This window comes from Barbus barbus (assembly GCF_936440315.1).
Source record: "Barbus barbus genome assembly, chromosome: 25".
Taxonomy (NCBI): Eukaryota; Metazoa; Chordata; class Actinopteri; order Cypriniformes; family Cyprinidae; genus Barbus; species Barbus barbus.
Window position 1 is genome coordinate 7,249,581 of NC_136753.1, and position 27,005 is coordinate 7,276,585.

At 37.2% G+C, this 27,005-nt stretch overlaps 1 protein-coding gene and 1 long non-coding RNA gene across 4 annotated transcripts in view; one reads left to right on the top strand and one right to left on the bottom strand.

Annotated features, from left to right (window-relative positions):
* Positions 1-26,810, bottom strand: LOC306845478 (glycerol-3-phosphate dehydrogenase, mitochondrial-like). Of its 3 annotated transcripts, none has more exons than XM_079378318.1 (17): positions 26,697-26,810; positions 25,285-25,389; positions 22,620-22,791; positions 22,179-22,303; positions 20,573-20,670; positions 19,523-19,686; positions 16,761-16,925; positions 16,127-16,271; positions 15,831-16,024; positions 10,266-10,400; positions 9,584-9,759; positions 8,973-9,104; positions 7,017-7,175; positions 4,813-4,925; positions 4,652-4,730; positions 2,946-3,044; positions 1-1,849 (listed from the first exon to the last, which is right to left on the bottom strand). In XM_079378318.1, exons 2-17 carry the CDS (start codon positions 25,381-25,383, stop codon positions 1,724-1,726), a joined length of 2,181 nt encoding a protein of 726 aa, XP_079234444.1. In that variant the 5' UTR covers positions 25,384-25,389; positions 26,697-26,810; the 3' UTR covers positions 1-1,723. The 3 variants fall into 3 exon arrangements, with proteins under 3 accessions (XP_079234444.1, XP_079234446.1, XP_079234445.1); XM_079378320.1 differs by lacking the exon at positions 26,697-26,810 and adding an exon at positions 26,321-26,585; XM_079378319.1 differs by lacking the exon at positions 26,697-26,810 and adding an exon at positions 25,957-26,131.
* LOC306845060 overlaps positions 1-27,005 on the top strand; it is a 428,848-nt gene that overhangs the window by 238,576 nt on the left and 163,267 nt on the right. The window lies entirely within an intron of this gene.

The following is a 27,005-nucleotide window of genomic DNA, read 5'->3' on the forward strand; positions in this document are numbered from 1 at the left end:
CAGAAGGCAACCAGATACATTTAATAACAGAACTGTGTTTCACAGGCTTTACAGATTGATGTATTACACTTTTTCATACAATAATGAATTTCATTCAATCAGGATCAGGCTGAAATTATGTCTTGTTGGGACAAACAATAAATAAGTTTAACTGCTTCTGCTCTTATGTGCAAAAGCCGACAGTTCCCCTCTTACACTATCATTGTATTCAAATCTGACAAACAACATTGATCCTTGAAGATCTATGACAATCTCTATGGTCTTCTTTTAGCTTACCGAAATATATCATGACAGACTTAAATTCTGAGCAGACTCATTGTACAAAACACATTTCTTTTAGATCATCAAGCTTAAAGCATCAAAGTTAAAAGCAGTTTCCATCTGCTGAAAGTATGAACATAAACTGATTATAAAAATACATAAGCATATTAAACCACAAAAATACAAAGTCAAGTAAAAGACTGCGCTCTTTTAGTGTGTGTCGGACTGTGCGTTTCGACATTACATGCAAAGTGACTTTTTAAAGTTGTAGTTCACCCAAAGATGAAAATTTTGTTATCATTATGTCATTCCAAACATGTATGACTGTCTTTCTTCTGTGGAACATAAAAGATAATATATCTTCTCTTATGTTTTGCAGAAGAAAGAAACCATATAGGTTTGGAACAACATGAGGGTTAGTAAATGATGACAGAATTTGCAATTCTGAATTAACTATCTCTTTAAGAAGCAAGGCACATTTAGTACATTCCCTGCTATGCTCTACATTAAGTTTACAGTTATAATATTCCCTTATTATTTCATGACAAATGGATAATCGATTACTTTTAGAGGCAAGGCTTTATAGGAAGCATAATGAAGCAGAGTTTCAATTGTTCATGAATTTGAATAAGGGATAAAAATGTTCAACATTCAGACAAGAGCAAAAACCCTCCTGTTGAACCAGAGCCAATGCAAAGTCTAAAAACACTGAAAACAACCCGTTTAAGACAAACTGAAATAACTCATCTGTTTACAGTAATACAATTAAGGAGAGCATATATATATATATACTTTCAGCATAATCACATTAATTAAAAACAAGACAGGATTTATCAAAAGTATGAAGGAAATTATAGATTTTGAATAAATACTTTTTTTCAGAAAATTAAAAATTATTTGAAATTATTAAAATAATAAAAAAAATAAAAACACATTTCATCACTGTAATTCAGAACAATAACAATTAAGCCGTATGCAGTGTAAAACTGTGAAGTTCACATATAGTACATTGTTTAGCTTAGAAGTCACAAGGAGCCCTTGAATTTCACCTCGCTGCGTTCAGTAGCAAATAATATTAATTAATATAATGGCACAACAGAAAGCACAATGGATAAAGCTGCTCAGAGAAACATTAAAGAGACAATCTATTCATGCTTACCAGGTCACACAACATGACACTGCATGCATTAGATACAAATATAGACTCTAGAATATGGTTTGAATAGAGAATAAAGAATATATTCTGCTCTTTTTTAATTAAAATAAATTAAAATAAGCATGCTAAAATAAAAGTTAAAAAGAAAAAGATTGTAGTCAATGGCAGCCAGCTGGTTGGCGAATTAATGAGAGGATGTGCTTGTGATCTGACCAGCGTGGGCACAGTGGTCAGCGCTTTTTGGTGTTTATCCAACTTTGTGGTGGGAGCTGTTGTCTGGTGGATGTTTTGGTTTATAGTTGGGATTCAAACACCGCCTCCACTGCGGTCAACCGTGACAGGTCCTCTCAGATCCAACCCCTCCTCGACCGTCTTCATCAGGATAGCCAGACGACTGTCAGAGATTTGGCCTCTCTGGACTGCACTCATGAGCTGAACCAATCAGAGAGCAAAACAGATGCATAATCACTACCTAGCTTAATGGCTACAGCCACATTCTTTTGCATGATTTAAGCTTAAGAGGCACAGCTGAAGATAGATAATTTTTATTTCTGATTTGAAATACACTACCACTTGAATGTTTGGGATCAGATTTTTTTTTTATGTTTTTGAATTTTCTTATGCACACCAAGGATGCACTTCTTTACTCAAAAATATAGAAAACCTTTAATATTGTGAAATATTATTGCCATATTTAAAAAAAAAAAAAAATCTATTTTTCAAATATTTTAAAATGCAGTTTATGTCTGTGGCGGCAAAACTGAATTTTCATTAGTCATTACTCCAGTCATTAGTGTCACATGATACTTCATAAATATGCCGATCTGATGCTCAAGAAACATTTCTTATTATTAGAAATGCTGAAAACAGTTATTTCTATTAATTCTTTGATGAATAGGACGTTCAAAAGAACAGCATTTATTTAAAACAACACATTTTTTGTAATATTATAAATATCTTTACTGTCACTTTTGATCAATTTGAAGCTTCCTTGCTGAATAAAAGCAATTAATTTCTTTAAAAAATAAAAAAATCTGGCCCCAAACTTTTGAATGACAGTGTTAATGTTCATCAAATGTAATCTTGACCCACTACTTTGCTGTACTTAAATGACTGGAACTAGTTACCAGTATGGCCGCCAAGTAAAAAAAGCCTGGTCTAGTAATTTAAAGGTTACTGGTTCAAACCCCTGAAAGGTTATTATTTTTAACACCTTTCTCCTGACCCATGTATGGTAATCTAGTTCATGCTTCATTATAGTAAAAAGTACAGAAAAAGTGGTGCTCATTATTAATTAACTGAAACTCTAGAGACACCAGATCTACTTTATACTCATTCTGACGTAGGTATGATATTTCAGAGGAACTAATTACTGTGAAGCAGTCGGCTTATGACAAAACATAGATGTACTGACATGAATATAACAAGCACTTTTAATTTTGAGGTTTTCACACCTACAACTACAAATCCTGCCTGAAACCCAGAGTGACACCAAGACAACCTGTAGTCTATGAATAGCTGTTCATACCTGTAAGAACTCATCCAGTTCCACCTGCCCATTTTTGTTGAGGTCCACCTCATTGAGGATCTCATGGAGGGCGTTCTCGTCAATCTGAATGCTGAGTTTCTGAAAGAACACAAATCAGTTATAGAATCAGTAACTAAGAGACATTAAATGAAAATGTTAAGGGTTGCACATAAACCAGAGACAATGAGAGCGGAGAGAATGACAGTTAATAAGCAATTTACGAGAGAAATTGTTTAAAATCGTATTCTTTGGTAATACAAACACGTACTTCGATCACTGCCCTTCTTAGGACCTCAGAATGCATTCACCTATACATTTGATTAAATTATTTAAAACCATTTTTGATGTTAAGATTGTTTGGTGAACATGAGATATATTTAAAGGGATAGTTCACCCAAAAATGAAAATTCTGTCATTGTTTACTCACTCTCATGTTGTTCCAAAACTGTACGAGTTTCTTTATTCTCTTAAGCACAAAAGAAAATATTTTGAAGAACGTTGGTAACTAAACTATTGACAGTAGCCACTGACTTACACAATATTTTTTTTTTACATAGTATGGAAGTCAACCATCAACCATTTGGTTACCATTTGCTACTGAACTACTTTTATAATGCATTATACATAATGGCTTTTAGTAAAGTGTTACCAAATATTTCACTGTTTTTTTTCAGTTCTCAACATGATTGAAGTCAGCTGTTAACTAAAACTGTTGGGTTACACACATTCTTCAAAATATCTTCTTTTGGGTTCAGCAGAAGAAGAAAGAAACTCATGCAGGTTTGGAAAACATGAGGAAAATATGGAACATGAGGGTGAGTAAACAATGACAGAATTGAACTATCCCTTTAAGTACAGGTCACCTTGCAGTTTAATTGTGTGCCTTGTGGTAATCCAAAAGTACAGAAACATTTATTAAAATAAAGTAACATACTTAAAAAGTCCCCTCATCTCTGCTTATCAATGACAACTTGGCATACCCTGATAAACTACAAACATGTTAGTTAGCCAATCGTATAAGAGGTCATTTACTGTATACTGTAAGTCTAATCTGTATATATAAAAAACTTAGAGAAAGGGTGGAAAATGGTCAAGAAAAACTAAAAACTTGTGCATTTGGCAGATGCTTTTGTCAATAGTAACTTACAGTGGATTCAACATACACATTTTACAGGTCATGTAAAGACATTTTACATTTTGTTTTTAGTGCAAGATATCTTAACAAAAATGATGGAATTCAGGGAAAAATATATGTAAAAAAAAATATGGTTGCTAAAAAGTAATGGCTGCTTAGAACAAATAGTAACAATATTTTTTCTTTCAATCTAAAATATTAAGGATTGTAATGCCAAGCCGATGCCCACGAACTAGTGGCGATAAAAGCAGACTGCGAGGTCAGCTCACATCAGCGGCGTCTGGGTCCAAAGTTGCCCTGGCCCACCAAGCCGACGCTCGACACCCGACGGCCAAGTAGCACATCCGTTCTGCGGCTTTCTCGCGCACTGGTTCGCCAGCTGAACAGCCAATCAGAATGATCAGATGGCCCGACTGACAGACGAGCTCCAACGCCAATTCAACATATCGAATCAATTCAGCCGACGGCGCGGAACACTGAGAAAACTTTGCCGGCCGACAAACAAAAACTGTCCGACGGCCGACCGTCGGCTTGGTGTGTACTGGCCTACTGGGCTTAAAAGATAACTCACCTCTAGCACTTGCTGGACATCCACTGTTGTGATAAAGCCTTTGCTCTCCTTATCAAACTTGTAAAAGCGCTTCTTATACCTGTCAATCATAATAATGACAATATTAGAAAAGTGAGAGATGTAGGATCTTGTACACTTGAGCTCACACACTCATCTGATACCTTGCTATCTCTGGGGCAGTGAGTGAGATCTCTGTTGTCTTGCTGAGCTGCTCAGAGCGAGCTTTATAACCCATCTCCATGTGCAGAAACTTATTTGCTGCCTCCAGCTCTTCCTATAGATAAACAAAACCAAAAACACAATCAGTAACTTAAGGTTAGAAACAAGTGAAAAAAATGTCATTTTAATAAATTATTTATTTTCCTGATCATAACAACGCCACATTTAAGCACGTTTTGTAAACCTTTGCAGTACAATGCATGGTTTACAAATTGGCTGTTACTGAAGAAGGGGGAAGTTAAAAACTACATTGAACCCAACAGAAAGCTTACAGTTTGTGTCAGTTAGTGTTGTTTTTCATTTCTTGTCTGAAGGAGGCATTTACATAGAAGTCTTCAAGGCATAGCAATACATACAGTTCAAACACACACACACACACACGTTTGTTTTTGTGAAAAGTGGGGACATCCCATAGGTGTAATGGTTTTTATACTGTACGAACTGTATGTGCTATTGCCCAACACCAACCCTACACCTAAACTTAGCCCTCACAGGAGACTGTGCATTTCAACTTTCCCAAACAAAACCCCACTCTGTATGATTTATAATCATTTTGAAAATTGGGGACATGGGGCAATGTCCTGAAAAGTCACCTTCACCTTGTAATACCCGTGTCATTATACAAATTCATGTCCTCATTTGTCACAAAAAAGCACACACACACACACACACACACAAATAACTAAATTAAAAATTCCATTTTAAGTGTCAGATTGATGGTGAAATATGGACATATAAAGATAAATTACATGTATTCTATCTATCTATCTATCTATCTATGAATTTGTATCAAATTTTCGTTTCTGACTTTTTTTTGTCTGAATAAGTCATTTACATAAAAGTTTTCAAGGCATAATAAATAAATAAATTTTAGGGTCAGATAGAGTGTGAAATACAAGTAATTTATAAAAGTAAAATATAAAAAGTAAATTATATTTTTTTTCCCTGAAAAAACAACCCTGTTTTATTTTTTTCTTCTGAAAAAACTACCCCTTAAAAGCCTCATTATAACTCTGAATATTTTCAACAAATCTTGCATCATAGTCGTGTTTTATTTCATGTCTGAAGAAAGCATTTGCATAGAAGCCTTAAAGCTACAGCAATAAAATAAATGAATTAATTGAGTAATTAGTTAATTAAAACGTAATTTTAAGGAAAAGATAGAGAGTGAAATACTGTCATAAATGTAAATAGATTTTTTCACAGAAAAAAAACTAATTAAAACTAAATATTTTCAACATACTGTGAAAAAAAATTTTTTTGCAAATAAAACAAAGATTATTGGAGCATGTTTAATAAGAAAATACTGGTAGTAGCTACCAGTAGATACTGATATATTTTCCACAATAGAATGAGAATGTTTGAGGCAGTAAAAAGTGTTTCATGGAGCAGTAACATGAACATTCCTGCAGTGCACAGGCTGAGAATACTGGCTTGCCTTTCCAGAGCTGTGATATACCTGCTCTGGATCGAGGCTCCCAGCAGAGCATTGTGTCTGTGTCCGTGCATGTGTTTGGTGGGTGTGGTGCACCTGCATTGTGAGCAGATCTGAGCGCTGAACTCATGGGAACTGAACAGTATCAAAGCTGCACAGTGATTGGTGCTATTATTAGTGCTTCTGTTTATCAGACAGGAAACCTACGACCAACGTGCAAAAGGAGTAACTCTACCACCCCCTTACAAACGCACTACACGCACACTTTCAAACACTCCTCCGAGCACAGACGTAATAGCCATAGTCATCTTGAGATGCTGTGCTGGGCGTTCATTGTACAACTGAATTGTGATCTTATCATGGAGTGGAGACTTCTTGTTAAAAAGACTACTTAAGAGTCAAACTAACAATAGCTGAGGGCTATTATTTGCTGTTACCTAAATTAACCTGGCTGAGACCTTTAGCTTTCGGTCAGGACAAAAAAAAAGAAGAAACTGTGTTCAGGGCAAGAATAACAGGTTTGCACAACCAATAAATTCAATAAATCAAGTATTGAACTAAAATGTTCTGATGAATTTGAATTGTGATTTGAATTCATGAGCGCACTAAATGTGAACTTAAAGTGAATTCTGATTTCATTTTAATTAAAAAAAAGAAACAGTCAATATATATTCTAAAGAAGTAAGCCATGAGATACAGTAAATGACATACTTTCTTTTTTTGCTCAGTCCACTGCAGTTCTTTGCCCATGATCTCAACGATACGTGGCAAAGCCTCGTCCGCAGCCTGCACGTTCAGAAAGCCCAGTCGAGTTCGGCGAGAAATCACATCGATGGCTGTACATGCGTACTCCTTTACAGCATACTGCACCTAAATCCAGACAGAAAACATCACTTTCATTTAAGTCAGTTTTAACAGAAGCTGTTTGGAAGACAATCAGACATTCATGACATGCAATATGAAGTATAGATTTCAACCCAGCAGTGAATCTTACTTATTTTTAATTCTGACAGGTAAAGTATTTCAACCACTGCTAAGCTCCGCCTCTCGAGAAACAATATAGGAAAAAAAAAATTGGGATTTCAAAGAACAGCTTGATTTTCAGCGTGTTCATGGACTGTAATGAAGTGTGACATTGCAAAGAGCTTTTTCAAAGTACTTATTTCTAGTAAAAACTGTGCAGACTGCACCTCAGAATAAAAAAATGGAGTGAACTGTAACGATAAAAGTGATGATATTGGTGTAAATGAGCAGAACTCTTCCTAATGTTTCTACAATGCATTCACTACGTGTGTGTGTGTGTGTGTGTGTGTGTGTGAACTGTGTGCAGTGTGAACTCTTATTAGCACTCCTACAACCAAATTAATCAAATATGACAATAAAATGACAGAATGAATTTCTCAAAATTATTTAAAATATTAAGTAAATTAAAATATACTGTAAACCTCTGATTACCAGACTAGCATATCACACAGGAGCGTGCGCGATGCATACATCCTACGTCAATGGCTTACACATACGACAGTTAGCAGAAGAGAGAAAAAATATTTATAACATTTTAAATATGCACGTTTTACTAGCGAATGTGCGCGCTTTATTTGACTACTTTTGGACTGTAGAACAAAAACACCCGCCTACTCACATTATAAAGCTTGGAAGAGCAAAGAATTTTTTTTATATTACTCCGATTGGATTCGTCTGAAAGAAGAAAGTCATTTACACCTAGGATGCTTTGAGGGTGAGTGAAACATGGGCTAATTTTCATTTTTGGGTGAACTAACCCTTGAATAAATTGAAACATACCCGATGCTCATTAGATTTTTCATTATTTTGTCGAAGCAGTGATTAAAAAAAACCTTCACTATCTTGTGTGTGTGATCTGAACACACGTAATGTCATAATTACGACTTTCCATCTCGTTAATACAAACTTCACAGGATGACTTGAATGCACCATTACATTATTAAAGGGATAGTTCACCCAAAAATGAAAATTCTGTCAATAATTACTCACCCTTATGCCGTTTCAAACCTGTAAGACTTTCGTTCGTCTCTGGAACACAAATTAAGACATAAAAATACTGATGTATTTTTTTCTAAAGCCGGCGTTCTGATGTAGAATCCGGATATTCTGTGCCTTGTTTACAAGCCGAGGAATGCACATGCATAGTTTCTGGTACTCTCATAAATGGCGGCGGACACTGACACAGAAGAGAAGAAATTGTTGAATAAAGTTTTTTTTTTTTCTTTGCACAAAAAATGGAGTATTCTCATAGCTTCATCAAATTACGGTAGAACCACTGATGTAACATGGCCTATTTTAATGATATCCTTCCTTACTACCTTTCTTAACCTGCAATGTAGTAGTTGCATTGCTGTCTATGCAGGGTCAGAAAGCTCTAAGATTTCACCAAAAATATCTTAATTTGTGTTCCAAAGATGAACCTTCGTTAGTCTTAGGGTTTTGGACATGAGGGTGAGTAATTAATGACAGAATTTTCATTTTTGGGTGAACTATCCCAAAAATGAAAAAGAGCAAAAGCTTGTCTGAGAAAATGGCTGAGATCAACATTGCTAAATTAGGATCGGCCAGTAATGTTTTAAAAGCAGGTTCAACAAATGGTACACTGCAAGTTAATTGTCAGTATTATAATTTCAGAATGCTTACCTCACTCTCTATGTAGGGAAATTCAGACACAAGGCGTTTCCCCACTATAGGCCATCTCTTGCCTGTCACCTGGGACATTTTGGCCACTTCAAACGCTCTTCCTCCATAGGTGGCTGCCAGGTGCTGAGCAACCTGTGAGTTCAGAAAACTCTGACATGTTATTTCTTAGGGATATAACCATTATTAACAAGACGGTGGTAGGTTTCATGATTCAACGTTCTTTCCCTGTGTAGGAAACCCACTGTAACCAAAGCTAGATTTTAAACATTCACTTAGGCTGTAGAGATGTTTTCTTATGAACACCTTTGCTTCATTAAGCGTTCAGACAAATAAACACGGCCCCGTTTTCGATTCGAACTCTTCTTTTGTATCTCTCACCAAAGGTCAAGTGCTGTCAAAAATATCTGCATGCTGACCTTTTTAAATATGCTGGCAAAACAACATCCATGGTAGCACTACGGCTCCATCAAGCTTTCACGCTTCCAAACAAGGGGTTGCCAGACTTTCTCTCCCCCACAGGATCATGGGGGACTGAATGTTATAGAGCAGCTGAGCCTGCTCCAAAGAGCTCTGACTGGCAGAATGCTAAGTAGTTAGGTTTCGAATCCCACCTCATTTTCCAAGCCGTAGTCTTGAACCAAGCGAATGTATAGGGTGGGGGTCCAGTCCTTCCCACCATCCAGCATCAGACCGACCGTCCTGCTGGGACCGGCTGAGAGGTTATGAGCCTTTATAGCTGCGTCAAGAGTCTCCTCAGCCATAGAACGATAGGTTGTCCACTTCCCACCTACAGTAGAAAGAGTGCTGTAAAATCTTTACACAACCTCAGTGGAACAATTGTCAATTACCTTAGTGGCCAATTCCTCATTACAAAACCTCAACTCCTCGTTACAAAACGTTTGGGTATATTAAGATTTAATGTTTCGATATTTTTATTTATTGTTTTGATTTATTATAATTTTTTGTCTTTAATTTGCATTTTTTACAAAAAGTTTGGGGTCAGTACTTTTAAAAAAAATAAATTAATACTCATATTCAGCATTGATGTATTAAATGATACAAAAATACTACCTTAAATAAATACTGTGGTTTTTAACTTTGTTTATCCTGAAAAGAACATTTATATTTTGTATTGAATTTTTAAGCAAATCAATGCAGCCTTGGTGAGCATAAGAGCCTTCTTTCAAAACCATGAAAAAATGCATATTGTAATTGTACAAAACTAAATGAAACCATTTTATGAAAGAAAATATTTGAACAATGAAGACCAAGGCACAAGTTAGTGGCACTGACCAGCAATGGTGACGAGTCCGCTGTCGCTGATGTTGACGATGTGGTTACGACAGATGGACTGCGTGTCTTTGGAGTTGGGGTCGGTGACCAGCGGACGAATGCCACTCCAGGCCGCCAGGACATCCCCTCGCCGCACTGAGAACCAAAGACACCAGAGACGCTGACAATCTCTGACAGTTGAAGTGTATCCGACTGACAAGACTACAATAGGCTACGCGATTGTATTTATGCAGTGTCCTGTTTACAGCTACATCCATAACTGTTCATACATAAACATGACTGTGATGTCTGCATTAAAAGCTATTTTGTTTGATAAATGACCAAAGGGGAACATGGGGAAGCGAGATTGTCCATAAAACTTGAGTTGCTTTGCTAAACCAACAAAGCGTTACTAGAACATCATGTATGAGTCCAGAGTCAATTTCCCTATTGTGGTGACATCTCAAGCATTAATTATTAAGAGGGAGTTGTGTATCGATCTGCAGTACACCTGCCACTGTAATATGCAGGTTGATATTTCTGAATGGGGGGAAAAACAGAGACGGCACTCTCATTATCAAAGGGCATCTCTGAAACATTTATGACAAGGCTAGGTAGCTCAGCAGACAGCAGACTAGGGAGACCAATAACACACACACCGCTAAATGAACCTCAGCGATAGACCGCTGGGCTGTCGAATGCATTCAAGTAATCTAATTCTCAAGGGAAGAATTCAGTCCATTTTCATGCTGTGGAATCCAGTCGAAGTTCTCGAAGAGTCACAATCACCATATGTAATATATCGGCAACCATATTGATATAGGCCGAGATTTAATTTGTTCATTTTTTAAACTACCAGCATTGGTCAAATTAGACTGAAAATGGAAGATAATAATTTTACTTTTGCAGATTCTTTTATCCAAAGCAACATATCCTAACTGGACGCAAGATGACAAGATTTCAACAAGCAGTTTGTCTGCCCATTTTGAACTTGAAAATTAGGTGTGAAGTGACACAGCTGATCACAAAACACAGTTAATCAAAAGATATCTCTCTGTCGGTGAACTCTCTTGGAATGCACTGAAGATGAAGACTGGAAGACAGTCTTTCTTCATTCATGTCTGATGATAAATATACATGAGGAGAGGTATCAGTGATTTTTTTTCAGTGTGGGCGGGGCTTCCCACATGACAAATCAAAATTAAATTAAGCCAAGCTACTGACAAAATGTAATGTAGTTTGTCAAAGTGACAAAAACTGACACAAATGAGTCTTCAGCACTTATCAATTTATTTATACATGGATATGCATAGAGATTTTATTATTCTATGAATTCCCTGGGAGGTACACCCACGGCAGGTCTGTGGAGATAAACATTTGAGATAAAAAAAGTAACTTTTGTGCAAATGTAAATCAAAGTGTTCATACCTCTTTCCTTATATACTGTACACACATTTAAGAACAATCTGTTGGTATCTTTCAAGATAGTTTGCCTTCTCACTTTCACCTTCAGCTTGCACACTATATGACTCATTTCCTGTAAAGCTGCTTTGAATGGCATTTTTCAATAAACGTCTATGCAAATAAATTTAAACCGAACTGAAAAATTTCACTTGCATTCAAATATTGGGTAGAAAATAAAAAATCTGATATTTTTGTCATATTGCGTTATATTAAAGTGCTCCTATTAAGGGTAATGAAAGGTTCATATTTTGGTTTTGGGAGTCCCCAACAACAGGCTTGGGATTGGTTTTAAAAATGACTTGTTTCAATGATTCAGAGTCGACTCTTTCTTTTGAGAGACCACAACTTCATATACCGTGCACTTTTAGATTTAAAACTTTGCAGGATGTTTTCATTCACTTAGAGCTGTGTTATACACTGCATGAAAGGTCATTTTCAAAAATCCATAATTGGGGCACTTTAATAGTACAATTATTTAAAAACTATTTAAATTTATGAAACAACATGTTGTCTTTGTACACATACACACATGTGAATATGCAGCTGACTGTACAATACAGTGACATTAAATAGTTAAAAACTCATTGACAATGCCAAGATCCACCAGTTAAGTTACAAGAGTATGAGAGTACGCATTATTTCAATATAATACATTTTGTGCGAGTGTGTAAATGATACAAATTTATAGCATTATATGTGCCATTATATCAGTAATCAATAACATACAAACAATTGTTAAAATCGACTAGAAATTCTATATTGGCGTTTTCAGAATTCTGTTTTAAATTTAGTGCAGCCCTCCTTTAAACAGGCCAGATTTTTCAAATCTCTCTGTTCAGCTCATGAAATCATCCTTCTTTCTCTCACACACAGTATCTGAACTGGAGGGACAAACAACAAGATCTTGCCTGTTGCCTCTACATTGTCATTGTGACAAATCTCCCACAGCCAAATCCCTTTAGCGGCCTTCACTAGGGCCGAGTCCAGTCCAGTCTCAACCCTCCATCTAGGCAAAGTCTCTGTGGCATTCCTCATTCCCCATGATCTGCTTTATTCACACTCTCATACAACCCTCCCCAGGTCAACGGAGTCGCTTGGTTGCTCATTCACGCCCGGAACAAAGCAGAAGATACCCAGACACACGGCAGCCGTCACATTGCGGTTTATGAGCACACGTAATGTTAATAACAGACAGCTGGATGACTTTCTACTGTAGCTGAAAGACACATGCAGTGCTGAATGAGATAACGAGACACAACAAACTCTTAACGACTTGCCTAACAATCAGAAAAAGGAGGAAGCATTTTTTGTGAAGGAAAATTAGTTATGAAGCTAATCAATCAAGCAATCAAGCCTGCATCCACGGCGCTTTGAGCAATTAGAGGGCTGCGCTCAAAAATCAATACCTCCGCTTTCAAAGGGAGATGCTTGGAATAGTTATCAGTCCCAACTAGTATTTACTAGACTCAACACAACCAATACAAGCCGTTCTGTCTATATCGCTGTCTGTCTGTTCATTAACATGCATACAGAAATAAAGTATTTTCATCTTTCATAATTAAGTTCATTATTGAGCAAATGTCTGTCTATAACGTGGCAGAAATCACCCATTCATACACTACTGTTCAAATGTTTAAGGTCAGTAAGATTGTTTTTTTAAATTAATACTTTTATTCAGCAAGGACACATGAAATTTATCAAAACTGACAGATTTAAACAATTTCTATTCAAAATAAATTCAGCTTTGCCATAATAATAATAATTTATATTACAAAAAGATATTAAAATGCATTAAATAAATTAAACCGTTATTTTGCTATAATATTTATTTTATTATACATCAGATAAATGTAGCATTGGTGATCATAAGAGACTTTTTTGAAGAACATTTTCATTCCAAAAAATTTAAATAAAAATCTTACAGACCCCAACATTATGAATGATAGGGCATACATAAATTTAGTCAGTTCAACTGAGTCACACTTTCTGCAAACTGTTTGCTTTAAAAAAATCTTTATCTAACCATCCTCATTTTGAGAAAATCTGGTATGACTTTTCCCCATAAACAAAAAAATATTTTTTGTTTACCATTTGGGTACCATTATGCACGTGTTCTTCTACCATTGTGAACAGAACTGTACTAGTACTCTGGAGGCATTTCCTGTTACTATATTCAGTGGCACCACAACAGCACTACTGAACCTACAGCAAGAACCGGAAGTGTTGGGCGGGGGAATGGTGGAACAGAGTTACAGGGGCCCTCGGGTAGGGGGGTGGACCGGAATGCATTTTGGATCCATGCAAAGTGGATCCTAGAATCCCTAGTGACACCCCAGGCAAGAACTATACATAAAACCAGTGTAATACAAGCAATTCCTGAATGAAGAAATGAGTCTTCTTCAGTTAATCAAAACAATACAATGCATACAGTATAATACAGACTTAAGGGCAATTATTTCCACCTCTAAAGGTAATACAGGTGCATAATATTGTAAATAACATTTAGTTTCTTGCACAGACTGATTGTTTTGCTTCATAAGATCGCAATATTTTGTCAGAAGCCACTGGTATTAATTTTGTGATGCCTGATATGCTTTTTTGGACTCTCAAAGTGACCGTAGCTGTTGACTAGCATTTTATAAATCAACAAGCCTTAGTAAGCATGAGTGACTTCTTTCAAAAATATTAAGAGATCTAACAAGTTCTAAAAGAAGTAATGGAACTGGAATAGTTAAGAAAAATCTGTCATACACAATAAATGTCTTGTTTGCCTAGGTCACAAAGTGAACCGGGACTTTAGGGGTGTATAATCAATGGGCTAGTTTTACTAAACAGGGCAAATTAGTGTAAGAGCACAATTCCAAAAGAGCACTGATAGGTGTGGAAATTTCTGCGGGTGATTTACTGACAATGTGCAAATTTAAGAACACAGACGCAACATCTCATTTCCATAATGATCTACACAATCTACCATGCGCAGCGCAAATTAGTGTAAGGATATGTTTGGATTTGGCTAAAGTGTTCTTCTGGCACTGGAAAAATTCCTCTCCCTTCTACCTCTCTGTTCTCTGTGGTGCCTCCTCCTAGCAACAACAAATGCAGCCATTTCAAGTGCAAAATAGTTTAAGACATGCTTTTTTGGGCGTTAAATAATGGGGCAAATACTAGTAATTTGACGAGCGCAAACGTTAGCAAATCGCGTTGTGTGATTTATTTTAATACTCTCCCATACATTTTGTGTCTGAAAGGAAAACTTCTACAAATTCATATTCATTAAAGCCAGGCACAAATATAACTCTGTCCACCTTTTCAGTGCTAACTTTTCACTGCGCGTCTTTAGTAAATACTGACAGTAATATTTTAATGCCAAAAAAAACGGTTTGTGCAGGTGCAAGCTGTGAGTAAATCTGGCCTAATGTGTACTATTGGATTTTAAAGGGGTCATATGATGCGATTTCAAGTTTTCCTTTCTCTTTGGAGTGTTACAAGCTGATTGTGCATAGATAAGAACCCTGAAGTTGCAAAGACTAAAGTCTCAAAACCAAAGAGATATTCTTTATAAAATTTAAAACTCGATCACACCCGCCTAAAATGGCTCATTTAAACACGCTCCCACATGTCTACGTCATGGTGTGGGAAGATTTTCAAAACACCGCCCAAATGTTAACGCAATGAAAGAAGACGGAACTATTATTTTCGCTGTAGTATTGTTGCTGCCGCCGGCGCCATGTCCTGGAGATGCTGTTTCTCGTTGTGAAAGCGAAAGTACTTTGTTTGGCCTTCCAAAAGAGGACACAACTAGAAATCAGTGGTTAAGTTGTATTTACAACACTGTTCCAGAACAGTTCAACCCAAATATTAAGAGTGTGTGCAGCGCATTTTACGGAGGACTATTTCCTGAACCTGTGAGTAGACTGCCAGCTATGCATAAAGGCTGTTTCTATAAAGTGGGGCAATTCCAACTTTGCAAGGACAGTCTGAAACTTCTGACTCGCAGCGTGTAAAAACGCTTTCTTATTTAAAGAATTCGCTGCTGACGATTCAAACGCGAGTTTTGAGCAGTATTTTATATTTTATTCGAAAACCTTTCAAAAGAAAAAAGCATAGACAGGGTAGTATTACCTTCTACGTCAGGGCTGAGGTAATTCCGTACTTCGTTCAAGATAAAGTTGATATCATCCTCCAATGGGATGGGATGGGCTGTGACTTGAGTAGGTGTGTCTGTCGTGCCGGCGATAGTCATCTTCTCCCAGGGCAAGAAGAATATGACACGGCCATCACTGGTGGCGGGGTCTAACAGCCCCATGTTGTCTGGGCTGTAATTGGTATACGTATGTAATCTCTCCATACACTGTTACACCATAAAATTACACTTGTGGAAAAAAGGTACAATATGATTGAAGGATTCAGGAAAGTACCTGTAATATCCAGGGATAACAATGTGCACTCCTGCACTAGGCTGGCAGATGTTGGCAGTTTTCTGGTCGTCCATTTTGCGCAGTGAGTCAGTGAAGGGGCCGGTAGCATTAATGACACATTTGGCACGAATGTCAAACTCCTGCCCTGTGAACGGCAGAGTGAGGTGTTACACAAACTCAACGTGGCTGACCGCAGGGGTCATTATTTGCTGAGGAGAGAAGACAAATCTCTTCATAAAAGCATTATGAGCAGAAAATTTAAAGGGGTTACTGAAAGATGATTAGTTAGTGCTGGGTTGTGGGGAAATTAAACTTTAAAAGAAAGCAAAGATTTAAGAAATAATCCATAGATTTTATATAAAGATGTCTTCTCATGTCTTAAGGTGCAGAATCTGGTTATTTCAATGGAAATCCACACAATAGGAATTTTGTACAAGGGCGAAAGATTTACATGCTTACATTCCACTATTTGTTCAAGTTGATTACACAGATTCACTGAACACTGCTTGGTTTGAAAGTGACTTCTGTGTGAGCTGTCATTTCATGAGCGTTTTCTTTCTCAAAAGTTCATTTGAAATGTCAGTTTTCTATCACTAAATCAATTAATTTAGTTTTCGGTCTGGGCTTATCTTACCTGTGACTATGTCTCGGCAGTGGGCTCCACAAACGTTCTCTTGGCCTGTTTTTGGGTCTGGTTTCTTTAGCAGATGAACCACCTCTGTGTAGTTAGCAATAGCAGCACCATGACGGGCCGCTGTAAGAGCGATGGCCAGGTTCATACGGGCGTCATTGTGTTGTCCTGAAAAGAGCCAGAGCAGAATGTGTCACATATAAAAAAACAAATGTTGCCACAAATGTTTTCATAAATTAGACGTATGAAATATTTTTAAATAAAGCTATGTATAAGTGCTTGCTTTGTTGCATTTTTAGAATACTTAAAAATAAACACATTTACAGTGTATTGCACTTATAAAACATTTTCCCCACAGACTAAGAATATCTAGAATAATCAGAATTACCTAACATCTTAACTGTAGCTAATTTTTGTAAAATAGCCTCAAAACTATACAGTGGCCACACACACACACACACACACACATTTAGTCGTACATTCAAATAGGGACATTCCATACTTTCTGCATTTTTTACAACTTTATTTTTTCTTTATTTATATTTATTTTTATACAGTTTTTAAAAATTAGGACATCTCCAAATGAAGGTTTTTGGGAGGTTTCATCAGATTTGGCTCATTTCTGGTGCAAATCCATTCCCAAAACATGGTTAAGTAGGCACACAATGTTTTTCTGTATATGCCAGAGGCCACTGCACTCAGTTAAGACTCGCTTCAAGATTGCAGTGTTTGAAGTGGCGTGACGGTGTTCAATATTGTTATAAGGACTTTTGAGGCATTTAAACTATTTCAGACACATTTGAAACATGAATTACAGGAAACCTTGAAGCCAATGCGATATCACTCTATTACGGCAACGAAAGAGCTACTAGATTTTAAAAAAAGCCTCTGTGTTCCGGGTCTGTGTTCTCAATGCTAAAGAACCAGAGGGATAGGTAACCCACGTAAGCATGTCTAATCCTAACACATGCTCAGGGCAACTCCACCAGACAATAAAATAATAACACAGGCAGGAAGCCTGTTTAAAGGGCACACTTCTCAAAGAATAATGTGCGGTGAAGGCACCAGCATGCTTTGTTAGAGATCCCATGAACCTGGGTTTGCCTCAGCGCTCATGGCTGTGCACTCAAATCAAAATACACATGTAGAGAAGGATAATCCACACGTATGCATGTTGGAATATTGTTAATATGTAAGAGGACAAATCACAGCTCACACGGAAAGCTGTGTCCCGCAGCAGTAGACAAGAAACGCTTGGTTGAGCTTGAATGTTTATTAGAGTACAGCTTGCAGGTATGGCAAAAAGAGCAGCGCTTTTGTGCTGCAAGCGGAATTCTAATGAAATAAAGAAACAGCGACATTACAAATGACTGAAAACGCAGATAAGGGAGTTTTAGCGTCAGATTAGATTAATAAAAAAAGACCTACAGAAAGAATGAATGACATATCATAGCGGAGGAGGGAAGTGACGGGCGGCCGTGCATGTGGATGAGATAGTGAAAGAAAGAAAGGGAGAGAAGACTCAAGGAGGATGAGGGACAGGAAGAGAAGAAGAGAGAGAGTGCGATGCGAGTAGGGGAAAGAGAGAGAGAGGGAGAGAAATAGAGGGAGGCAAATAGCGACAGGCAGGCTGCGATCTCCAGCGGAGAAGGTCAGATTCGGAAATGTCACGGCCGTGATTGTTCCAGATTGAATAATTGGAGAGAAAAGCCGGCTGACAACCCAGGGGAAGGAGGGATGGTGGAGGGGGGAGAGGGAGGAACGGACGTGGGGAGAAGAAGGAATAAAACCTCTAAACTGTCATTACAATCGCCGGTTTCAATTCTCCACACACATACATAAGCAAATGAAGACGCTTTTTAACGCAGTCAGCGGTGGCACGTAAACACGGCGTGGCAGGGAACAGAGCATCCAGACGTCTCTTTGCCTTTGTTTCTCCCACAGATGGACGCGATGTGACAGATCGCTGCTCAGATAGCCGCCGTGCTCCCCCTGAATATAAGCTGCCCGCGCACCCTGCGAGGGACAGTGTGTATCAGCGTGGGCCAAATGTAGTTTGACAGGAAGCACTGGAAGGCAGGGTTGGTGGGTGGGGCTTGCGCTGCCACGGAGGGGACCTTGAGTAAAGGGGACACATTCTGCACACCCAGACTAACCAGGAACATATGGAAGTTTTGCCTGGTGGCAGCCTCGGGCGGTGCAGGGCGCAGACAGGCCAACAGAGACACGGGCACAATGAGTTTGGCCGCAACAGCCGGTGGCGGTTTGACAAAGATTATGCAGGAATGTCACATAGACAAATGAGATTGCACTTATTGCCACATAAAACCGCAAATCACAATAGTAGATGTTTTATTGACAGCAAATCATTGTTATCGATGACAAACTGAAAAAAAATATCTCTGGCCACAGGCTTGGCAAAGGTATTACTCATAAGTACAAAAAGCACAAAAAAAAGGTTAGGAATGTTTCTTGAGCACCAAATCAATTGAATCATGTGACACTGAAGACTGGAGTAACATTCAGCTATGCCATCACAGGGCTACATGACATTTTAAAATACATCAAAAATTTAAACTGTAATGATATTTCAATGTTACCATTTTACTGCATTTTGATCAAATAATAAAATGATAAACTTATTGACCCCAAATATTTGAACAGTAGCGTATACAGTTAAAATTACTTTAGAAATTCATGTAAAATTAATGTAAAATTGATTATTGGACAAAAGAAATTAAAAAGAACAATTTGCTCATGCTCACCATCATAGTAGACAATGGCTCCCACGAGTTTGTCTTTCTTCAGCATAGGGAAGAACTCCAGTGCTTTGCTCTTGCTCAGGACGTAGCTGCTCTTCAGACACTGTGATCCGGCAACCAGGTCGTACATTTTAATGCCGGCCCAGTAATACGGCAGCTGCCACCACCTGTGAAGAACATCAACAGTCGCTATCAATATCAGAAGAGTTCAGATCAGGCTCCTATGTTTAGGTTGAGCAATTTTACACTAATTGCAATATATAGGCCCTTTTCTGTGCAATTAAAGTGAAATAACTGAACCTAAACATGGGAGCCTGATAAAAATGCTCAGAAAATTTCAGACGGCACTTAAAGACTTTTGCATCTGAGCTCTTCATGTATTCACTGCACAATCTGCATTAAAATATACTTAGTAGAAGAAAAAAAAACTAAACCAGCGCTAACTAAACGGTTTGCTGGTCTTAATTGGTTTCCCAGCCTTGTCTGTTTGCTGGTTATAAAGAGGCAACTAGGTAAGGGTGGTTTAACTTTTTTTAGGGTATATTACTAAGTAAAATATATATGGTTGTATATGGGCAGAATTAGATTTGTCCAAGTACCACTAAGTCATATAGCACCTTGTGACATATTTGTTTTAAGCTAAAAAACTATCTGACAGGCAAATGATGTAATCTTGAGGTTTCTCATTTCTATGACCCTTTCACACTTCTCCGGCTGCTTTAAATATCAGAGCAAGGCATAAATGCCACGAGTAATTAGTAATGATGATGGTAAAGACAGGAAAACCCAGAATGACAAGGGGCAGAGACTGAGGAGGCGAGAGGTCCAGCATTGATCCACAGAATATCCAAACCCACCTGCTGCAGGTGTCCATATGAAAGGTTCAATGCCATTTCTGTGAACTTATCAATAGATTTAAATACAAAAACCGTCTTTTATGAATCTAGCATGTCTCTTTCTTCTGTCTAAATCCCATAGTTCCATTCCTTTTTTATTTATTTTTCCCTTTCAATGATTTTTATTGTAGTATTTAGATAAAACTGATTTTCTTACTTGTAAACAGGAAGCATTATAGGTAAAGGGGCAGACAGGTGGGGAGCGATGTCCAGCAGGTTGGCACGTTCATGAAGGGCCTCTTTCACCATCATGTACTAAGAAAGAATAAATAAATCTGTTAAGCAAATAACTGTCTGGCTCCAAAGGATTTCTGTACACATTAGGGCTGGGCGGTATATCGAGTTTGTACGATATATCGATATATTCTTTATAAGCAATACGATATGAGGCAATACCGTTTATATCGATATACTGTACAGTAGTTTGAAAATGAGCTAAAAATCTAAAAATATAGTGGAGGACACAGACTGAGCTACTGTGGAGAAAGTGCATAATACAATTTGTTCTAAACAAGTGATAAACTTTATATGAAGGGCTTTAAAAAACACTCGTAAGATATAGAAGCCTATAGTTTAGTTTCAGTTTAAAACGGCTCTGACAGAAAGCCTGCGTGTGCCACTGACAGAGACTCGCACTGTTTAATGTGTTTGAGATGTGCTGTTTTCCTAAATACATAACTTACATTTCACAGGTATATTCGCCATCTGTAAATGTTAGAAAGCCATGGAAATATTTCCATTTTGCTGTCAGAAGTGCATGAGCCTTCGAGCACCGCCATGCGCATGCGAGCCAAACAGACAGAGCGCAATAATTCTGACTAAAATGTACATTTTGCTGAAATATTTGTAGTTGAACAATAAATGTCATATGTAGAATTTTGTATTTGTATGATTGCACTAACTGTAAAGTGACTGTAATGGGGTAATCAAAACAGACTTTTTACTCAATTAGTCCGTGCTTTTTTATTTATTTATTTTTTTCATTTTTAGTTTAGTAAATTTAACTTCTGCTTTAAAAGCATTATTTTTGTTTTTAGATTGCAATGTTGCAATGTTAGAATGTAATTTTAACCCTTTTTTAACCTAATATAAAATCAGCCAAAAAATACCGAGATACGAATTTTTGCTCATATCACCCAGCCCTAGTACACATATTTTCAGGGAAAATCTTAATTATAAAAGTTATGTAATTTATGTTCTAAAACAAAACTTGAAAATGTCTTTAATCTTAACCAAGGGTGTTAATTTACTCATGCATTAAAAAAAAAAAACTCAACTCAACTCATAAAACCCATAAAGTCTTCAAATTATCTTCATTTAGAGGCTTTATTTGACAGCAAATATTGATAGATGCAATTAATATAAACGTGATCTTGTATCTCAAGGTCATTTTGCTCCCTATTATAAATGTATTAAATCATATTTTAAATAAGCATTTTTAAAACTACATTAAGTTGCCCAACAAACAATTCTGACTGCAGTCGGTTTAAGTTTAAAGTTTTAGAGTGCTTCTATTTCCGATAATCGATATATCGATAATCAATAACGTATTGAAAGAGTTGATGGTCAAGCGACTGTAAGTTTTGTTTATTCATCCTCCACAATGAAACTTCAGATCTGCAATATCCTACTTAATGTTTGTGCTTTTTTTTGTTTGTCTGTCTGATGTTTGTCTGTCTGATGTTTTCAAAATGTCACAGTAAGCGGCCTTGCAATCCTTCTTCTAAATATTAGGGGCAAATAGGGAAAAATGGGGCCTTCACCTGCTCATAATCTAGTTTCATGATGGCTTTTTGCAGATAGCGGACTCCGCCGTGAATGAGCTTGGTGCTTCTGCTGCTGGTGCCCGATGAAAAATCACTCCGTTCTACCAGGGCGGTCTTCAGATCTGGACGAGGGGGCAGAAAGACAGGTAAGGAACAGATTAGACAATGCCATGGCATTTCAAGACCTTATGGTGCCAAATATTTAGACTGCAGCTGCTGTCATTTACATATGGCTTTCTCTACTATCTGTAATATCACAACATGCTTATTTCACCCAGGCACATTCTGCCTGGCCAGCTGAGTGGAATACAACACCTATTGAGAATAAAACATCAAAATCCAATATAAATCATCACATTTAAGAAAGTAATTCAAAACACACTAATTCAAAGTTTCTATCAGTAAAAACGGCAAAACTTTGTCAAAAAAAGGACATACTCCGTGTGACAGCATCTAAGGCACATCCCGAGCCTGTGGCTCCGCCGCCCACCACCAACACATCAAACTCCTCTGTGTTTCGCAGGGTTGAAAGCTGCTCCTCTCTTGTTGGGAGAGCATCTTTAAACGGCACCTTCAGCTCACCCTGCGCTTCAGCATATGCCAGCCGAGCCTGAATACATCCAGCAGGTACAAAACAGAAAAAAGAACATAAGAGGACAATGTGGTCAAAGAAATTACAATAAGCTTTAGGCTCTTTAAAGATGCAATCCAGAATTGATATTCCATAAGCTTGTAACATGCATGTACAATTACAATCTTGCACAATACTGAGATCCCCTTTATTGCTATGTAAGTTGTCATTGCTGAATCTAGATCCAAACATAAGGCTTTCATTCATTCTGGATTGACCTTTAAAATAATAATAATATGTAAATTAAAAAAAGATTAATTTAGATTAAAGAATACAAGAAAACATGTCTAGAAATTTACTAGAAAAACACTGAACATGCACTTTTCATTATAATCACTCACATCAAGACATGAATATATTTCATCAAACATTATGTTAGTCAGCATGCCAAGACACAGGAATTAAGCAGAATGCATCATTTCTCATCTCAAATGTTGGGTTATCAAAGTTCTAGCTCAGTTAGTTCTAGGTTACAATGCTAGTTTTATTTTCAAGGGAGTTAAACTAAAAAAATTAATTAAAATTAGAATTCATGACATGGTCACTCTTTATGGCAACTTGCACTGTGACCTTTCATATTATAACAGACAGCAATATATACTTGAGCTTGATATCAGTTTAGGTATTTAAACTCCCCAAATCAACTGTTCTTTTCAATCTTTTTTTTTAAGTCAAACAGAGAGACCGCAAGTAAATTGTGAATGAACGGCTGCCAATCTATCGGTTGCATAAAGGCAAAAAAACGCAAAATTCAAATGAAGAGAAAACAAGCCTGGGCGAAGCCAGGTGTCAAGGGTTTTAGCCATAATGAAAGGTTTTATTAATTTTTTTGTTAGCATTTGGCCTAAATGATTACATCAATCTGCCCCAAAAAGCCCGTAGGGTCCATTTGACTTGCAAATGACCAAATGAGCCCAGACATTTGCAATTTAGACAGTAATAGCATGTAAAACAAGATTCAGTAATTAGTGTCTATTTCCAAGGACAGACATATTTAAGACATCCGCACACTATTAAGAGAGGCTGTCCTGCAATCAGGACAAATGCATGACGGAAACAGAGAATTTCATGCAAATACGCAATCGGCCACCGCAGAGTGATACTTCAGAAAGAGTGTAACAGTGCCCTTGCCATAGAGGAGACAAACAGGCACTCACAAACACACACACACACACACCCACACTCCACAAATTAACATTACAATCCCAAAGATTAGCATCTGCCACATGCATGATTGCATGCAATTTTTGAAAGAAGATTCATTCTTTCTCTTTTGACTTTTGCTTACCCATTTAGGCTGCATTGAGATGACACGAGGAAAAAAAAAACAAATAAATGGAAAAACATCAGAACAAAAGTTTGTGTCAGTGAAACACTTAACATGGGATGCAAATGTGATGTGAAGGTGAACTGATTGACTACATCCAATGAAGTCTCGCAGAGTGTTCATGTTGGTAACAAAATTTGAAAAAATATCCAAACTCAAGATCTTCTTTAACTGTTTTTTTTTTTTTTTGACAAATTAATCGTGTAGTGACAATCTCCATAGAAACCATGTCCTTGAGAGTGCATAATTCTCTCGCTCCCTGGAGTTTCATTGGGATTGGAACAGTTGAGATGCAAGATAATGGACAAAATGGGCTTGGGAAGATTTAAATAAATGATGAGAGAGAAAATCAGGACTCCCATTGCTCTTCAAGGGTCTGTCTTTTTTTCTTCATTTGTTTCAGAAAGCCTTGTTGATTATCTTAATCTACTTGACCTTCCGTTATTTGGTATAGCATCTAAACAGACGAGACCCCTGGGGTTCTTACTAGTTTAAATACGGACAGAACATGGTGTGTGACACACTCCCTGATGGCGTGAATGGGGATCAGATTGTTCATGATTACATATTCAAGAGAGATCCTTTAAACAACGTGTGTATCACTGTTCAAGTGTAATTTCCCTTTAGCAAACAAAACCTGATTTTAATACGGTGGTCTACCCTAGAGACAGAACGGGGTAAGTTTGGAGACTTGAGACAGTACCTAAAAGGTACAAATGAGATTTTCCAATGTATCTGGATTTGCTAGGTCTAATCTTAATAAGATTTGTAGCATTCATTCAAGAAATCTGTCCAATACGGTTGTTGACCACATGAAAACAAGAATAAACCTTAATGAATTATAAATAGGGAATAGTTATAAATAGCTATAAATTGATCATGGCTTTAAGATCAAAATACAGGGCCAGAGTTATACTGTCTTGAATAAGGCTGTTTTAAGGTTGTATAAACACATAGGGAACATTCCTGAGTCAGGACAAGACATGCTGTGGTCTGTGTATTCTGCAGTCTAACCTGTAGGAGTCACTGTATGGATGTGAGATGCGAAAACAAAATGTTTGGTATTTGCCAAAAGAATTTGCCAAATCTTTATATTTAGACGGGATAAGGTAGAGCAAGAACACTGATGATATTTAAAACAATACCTGATTCTTCCTGTATTCAAAGAACTGTGATAGGCCGAAGGCTGTTGCTACAGCTCCGCCCCCTATTAGGGTTCCCTTCACTGCCTTTCTGAAAGCCATTGATCCCTGAAACAGATTTTAAAAAAAATTGAATAAATGCCTTTGGAAACAGAAAACATCATGTTGGTATCACTTCATGATAAGCATTTTGCAATGTACTGTGTATTTATAATGTATATTATTAGGATAAATAATACAGTTTAAAAAACATAAGGATTTAACATAATGATGCCATTGTGTCCAGTGCTTCTGCGTGAAAAAGACTAGATCACTTTAAATGTTTTAAGGGTATTCTGTTTTATAATTGCATGTGTTACTGACTCCTCCTTTCCGATGCCTTGAAATTATACTCAATTAACTAAAATTAGCTATTCTCAAGTTAAAAAAAGGGAAAACATAAATAGTAAAGGACTGACAAGTAGGCTATCAAAAAATAACACAATACATCTCAAGATTACTTTGACTGATTTTCTGACAATTATAAAGAAAATACATTGCTATAAAAGTCAGTCATACGAGAAGTTAAAACGAAAAGGAAAACAGAATAAAATAACTTCCTTATTACCCCAATCACATTTCCTGACCTTGGCATGATCAAATTAAACAAACCTGTAACACTTGTTCACAACTCACCAGTGTTTTGTGTCAAAATGAAACAAAACGGATATGTCCGAGACCAGTTTGTGTAGCTAAGCAACTACTGTATGAATCCTAAAACTGACAATCTCTGTGAAGGTCAAAGTAAAGCCATAACCAATCGCTCTGGGTAGGGATGCAAGTCATTTCACTACATGATACTACAGGAAGTGAATGAGTCATTCTTACTACACTGCTTGACTTCACGCCTGTCCCACATGGTCCGTTTATGGCAAACCAAGTGCATCGAGAGAGAGGAGCCACAACGTCTGAGAGTGATCTTACAGGTTATTATTTTACAGCATAATCAAGCGAATATGACACTCCTAGACTGTACAGTAATTCAGACTAACAATCTTACCTCAAACCGTTTTCACTTCATTAAAAAAATAAAAATTCAGAACAGTTGCCTTTATTCTCAGTTCTTAAAGACAACAGTGATGAATACAGACTCATGTAATCCATCCACTCCATCACATGAACTCACGTGAACCCTATTATTGACATCGAAACGACCATCACCCATCGAGCTCGTTGCAAATACATCGTGCGATAACATAAAACAAAGACAGCTTTGAATTGAACTTATGATGAGGCTGTTTATAAGAACTGACACATTATGGGCTGGAGCAACAGTGGCTGGCTCGCATCCAAGAATAGATCGGACAGGCTCGACGATCGACGGCAAATAAAAGGCTACAGCAAATAATATGCCGAGACCCCTGGTTTTTACTTACTGCTTTTGGCGAAGGTGATGATGATGATGTCTAAAAAGGAAAATCATGGACAGTGAAGGTAACAACTGTGATGTTACAATGTTACTTATTCAGGAATCCAGGAAGTACAATGACAGGAAGTATTTGACAGACAGGTGGATGGACAAATCAGTATAGAGGATTCACAGCTCGCGCCCAATCATTATTTAGGAAGGCGTGTCCAGGCGTCTAATTATAGACGCACTTGGAATAGAAAGGCGTTTTGTAAGTGCATCCTTTATGAGGGACGGTGTACGAAGACACTTAAGACACTGTTTACTCTTAGTTAAA

Bases quoted from the DNA above. Each gene is read 5' to 3' on its own strand.
- LOC306845478 (XM_079378318.1), bottom strand. From the start codon at position 25,383: ATGGCTTTCAGAAAGGCAGTGAAGGGAACCCTAATAGGGGGCGGAGCT. The intron at 16,025-16,126 runs GTACTTTCCTGA...TACCAATTACAG, and splicing joins GTTATCCCTGGATATTACAG to CCCAGACAACATGGGGCTGT. The intron at 10,401-15,830 runs GTAATACTACCC...TTTGGTTCTCAG, and splicing joins CCTCAGCCCTGACGTAGAAG to TGCGGCGAGGGGATGTCCTG.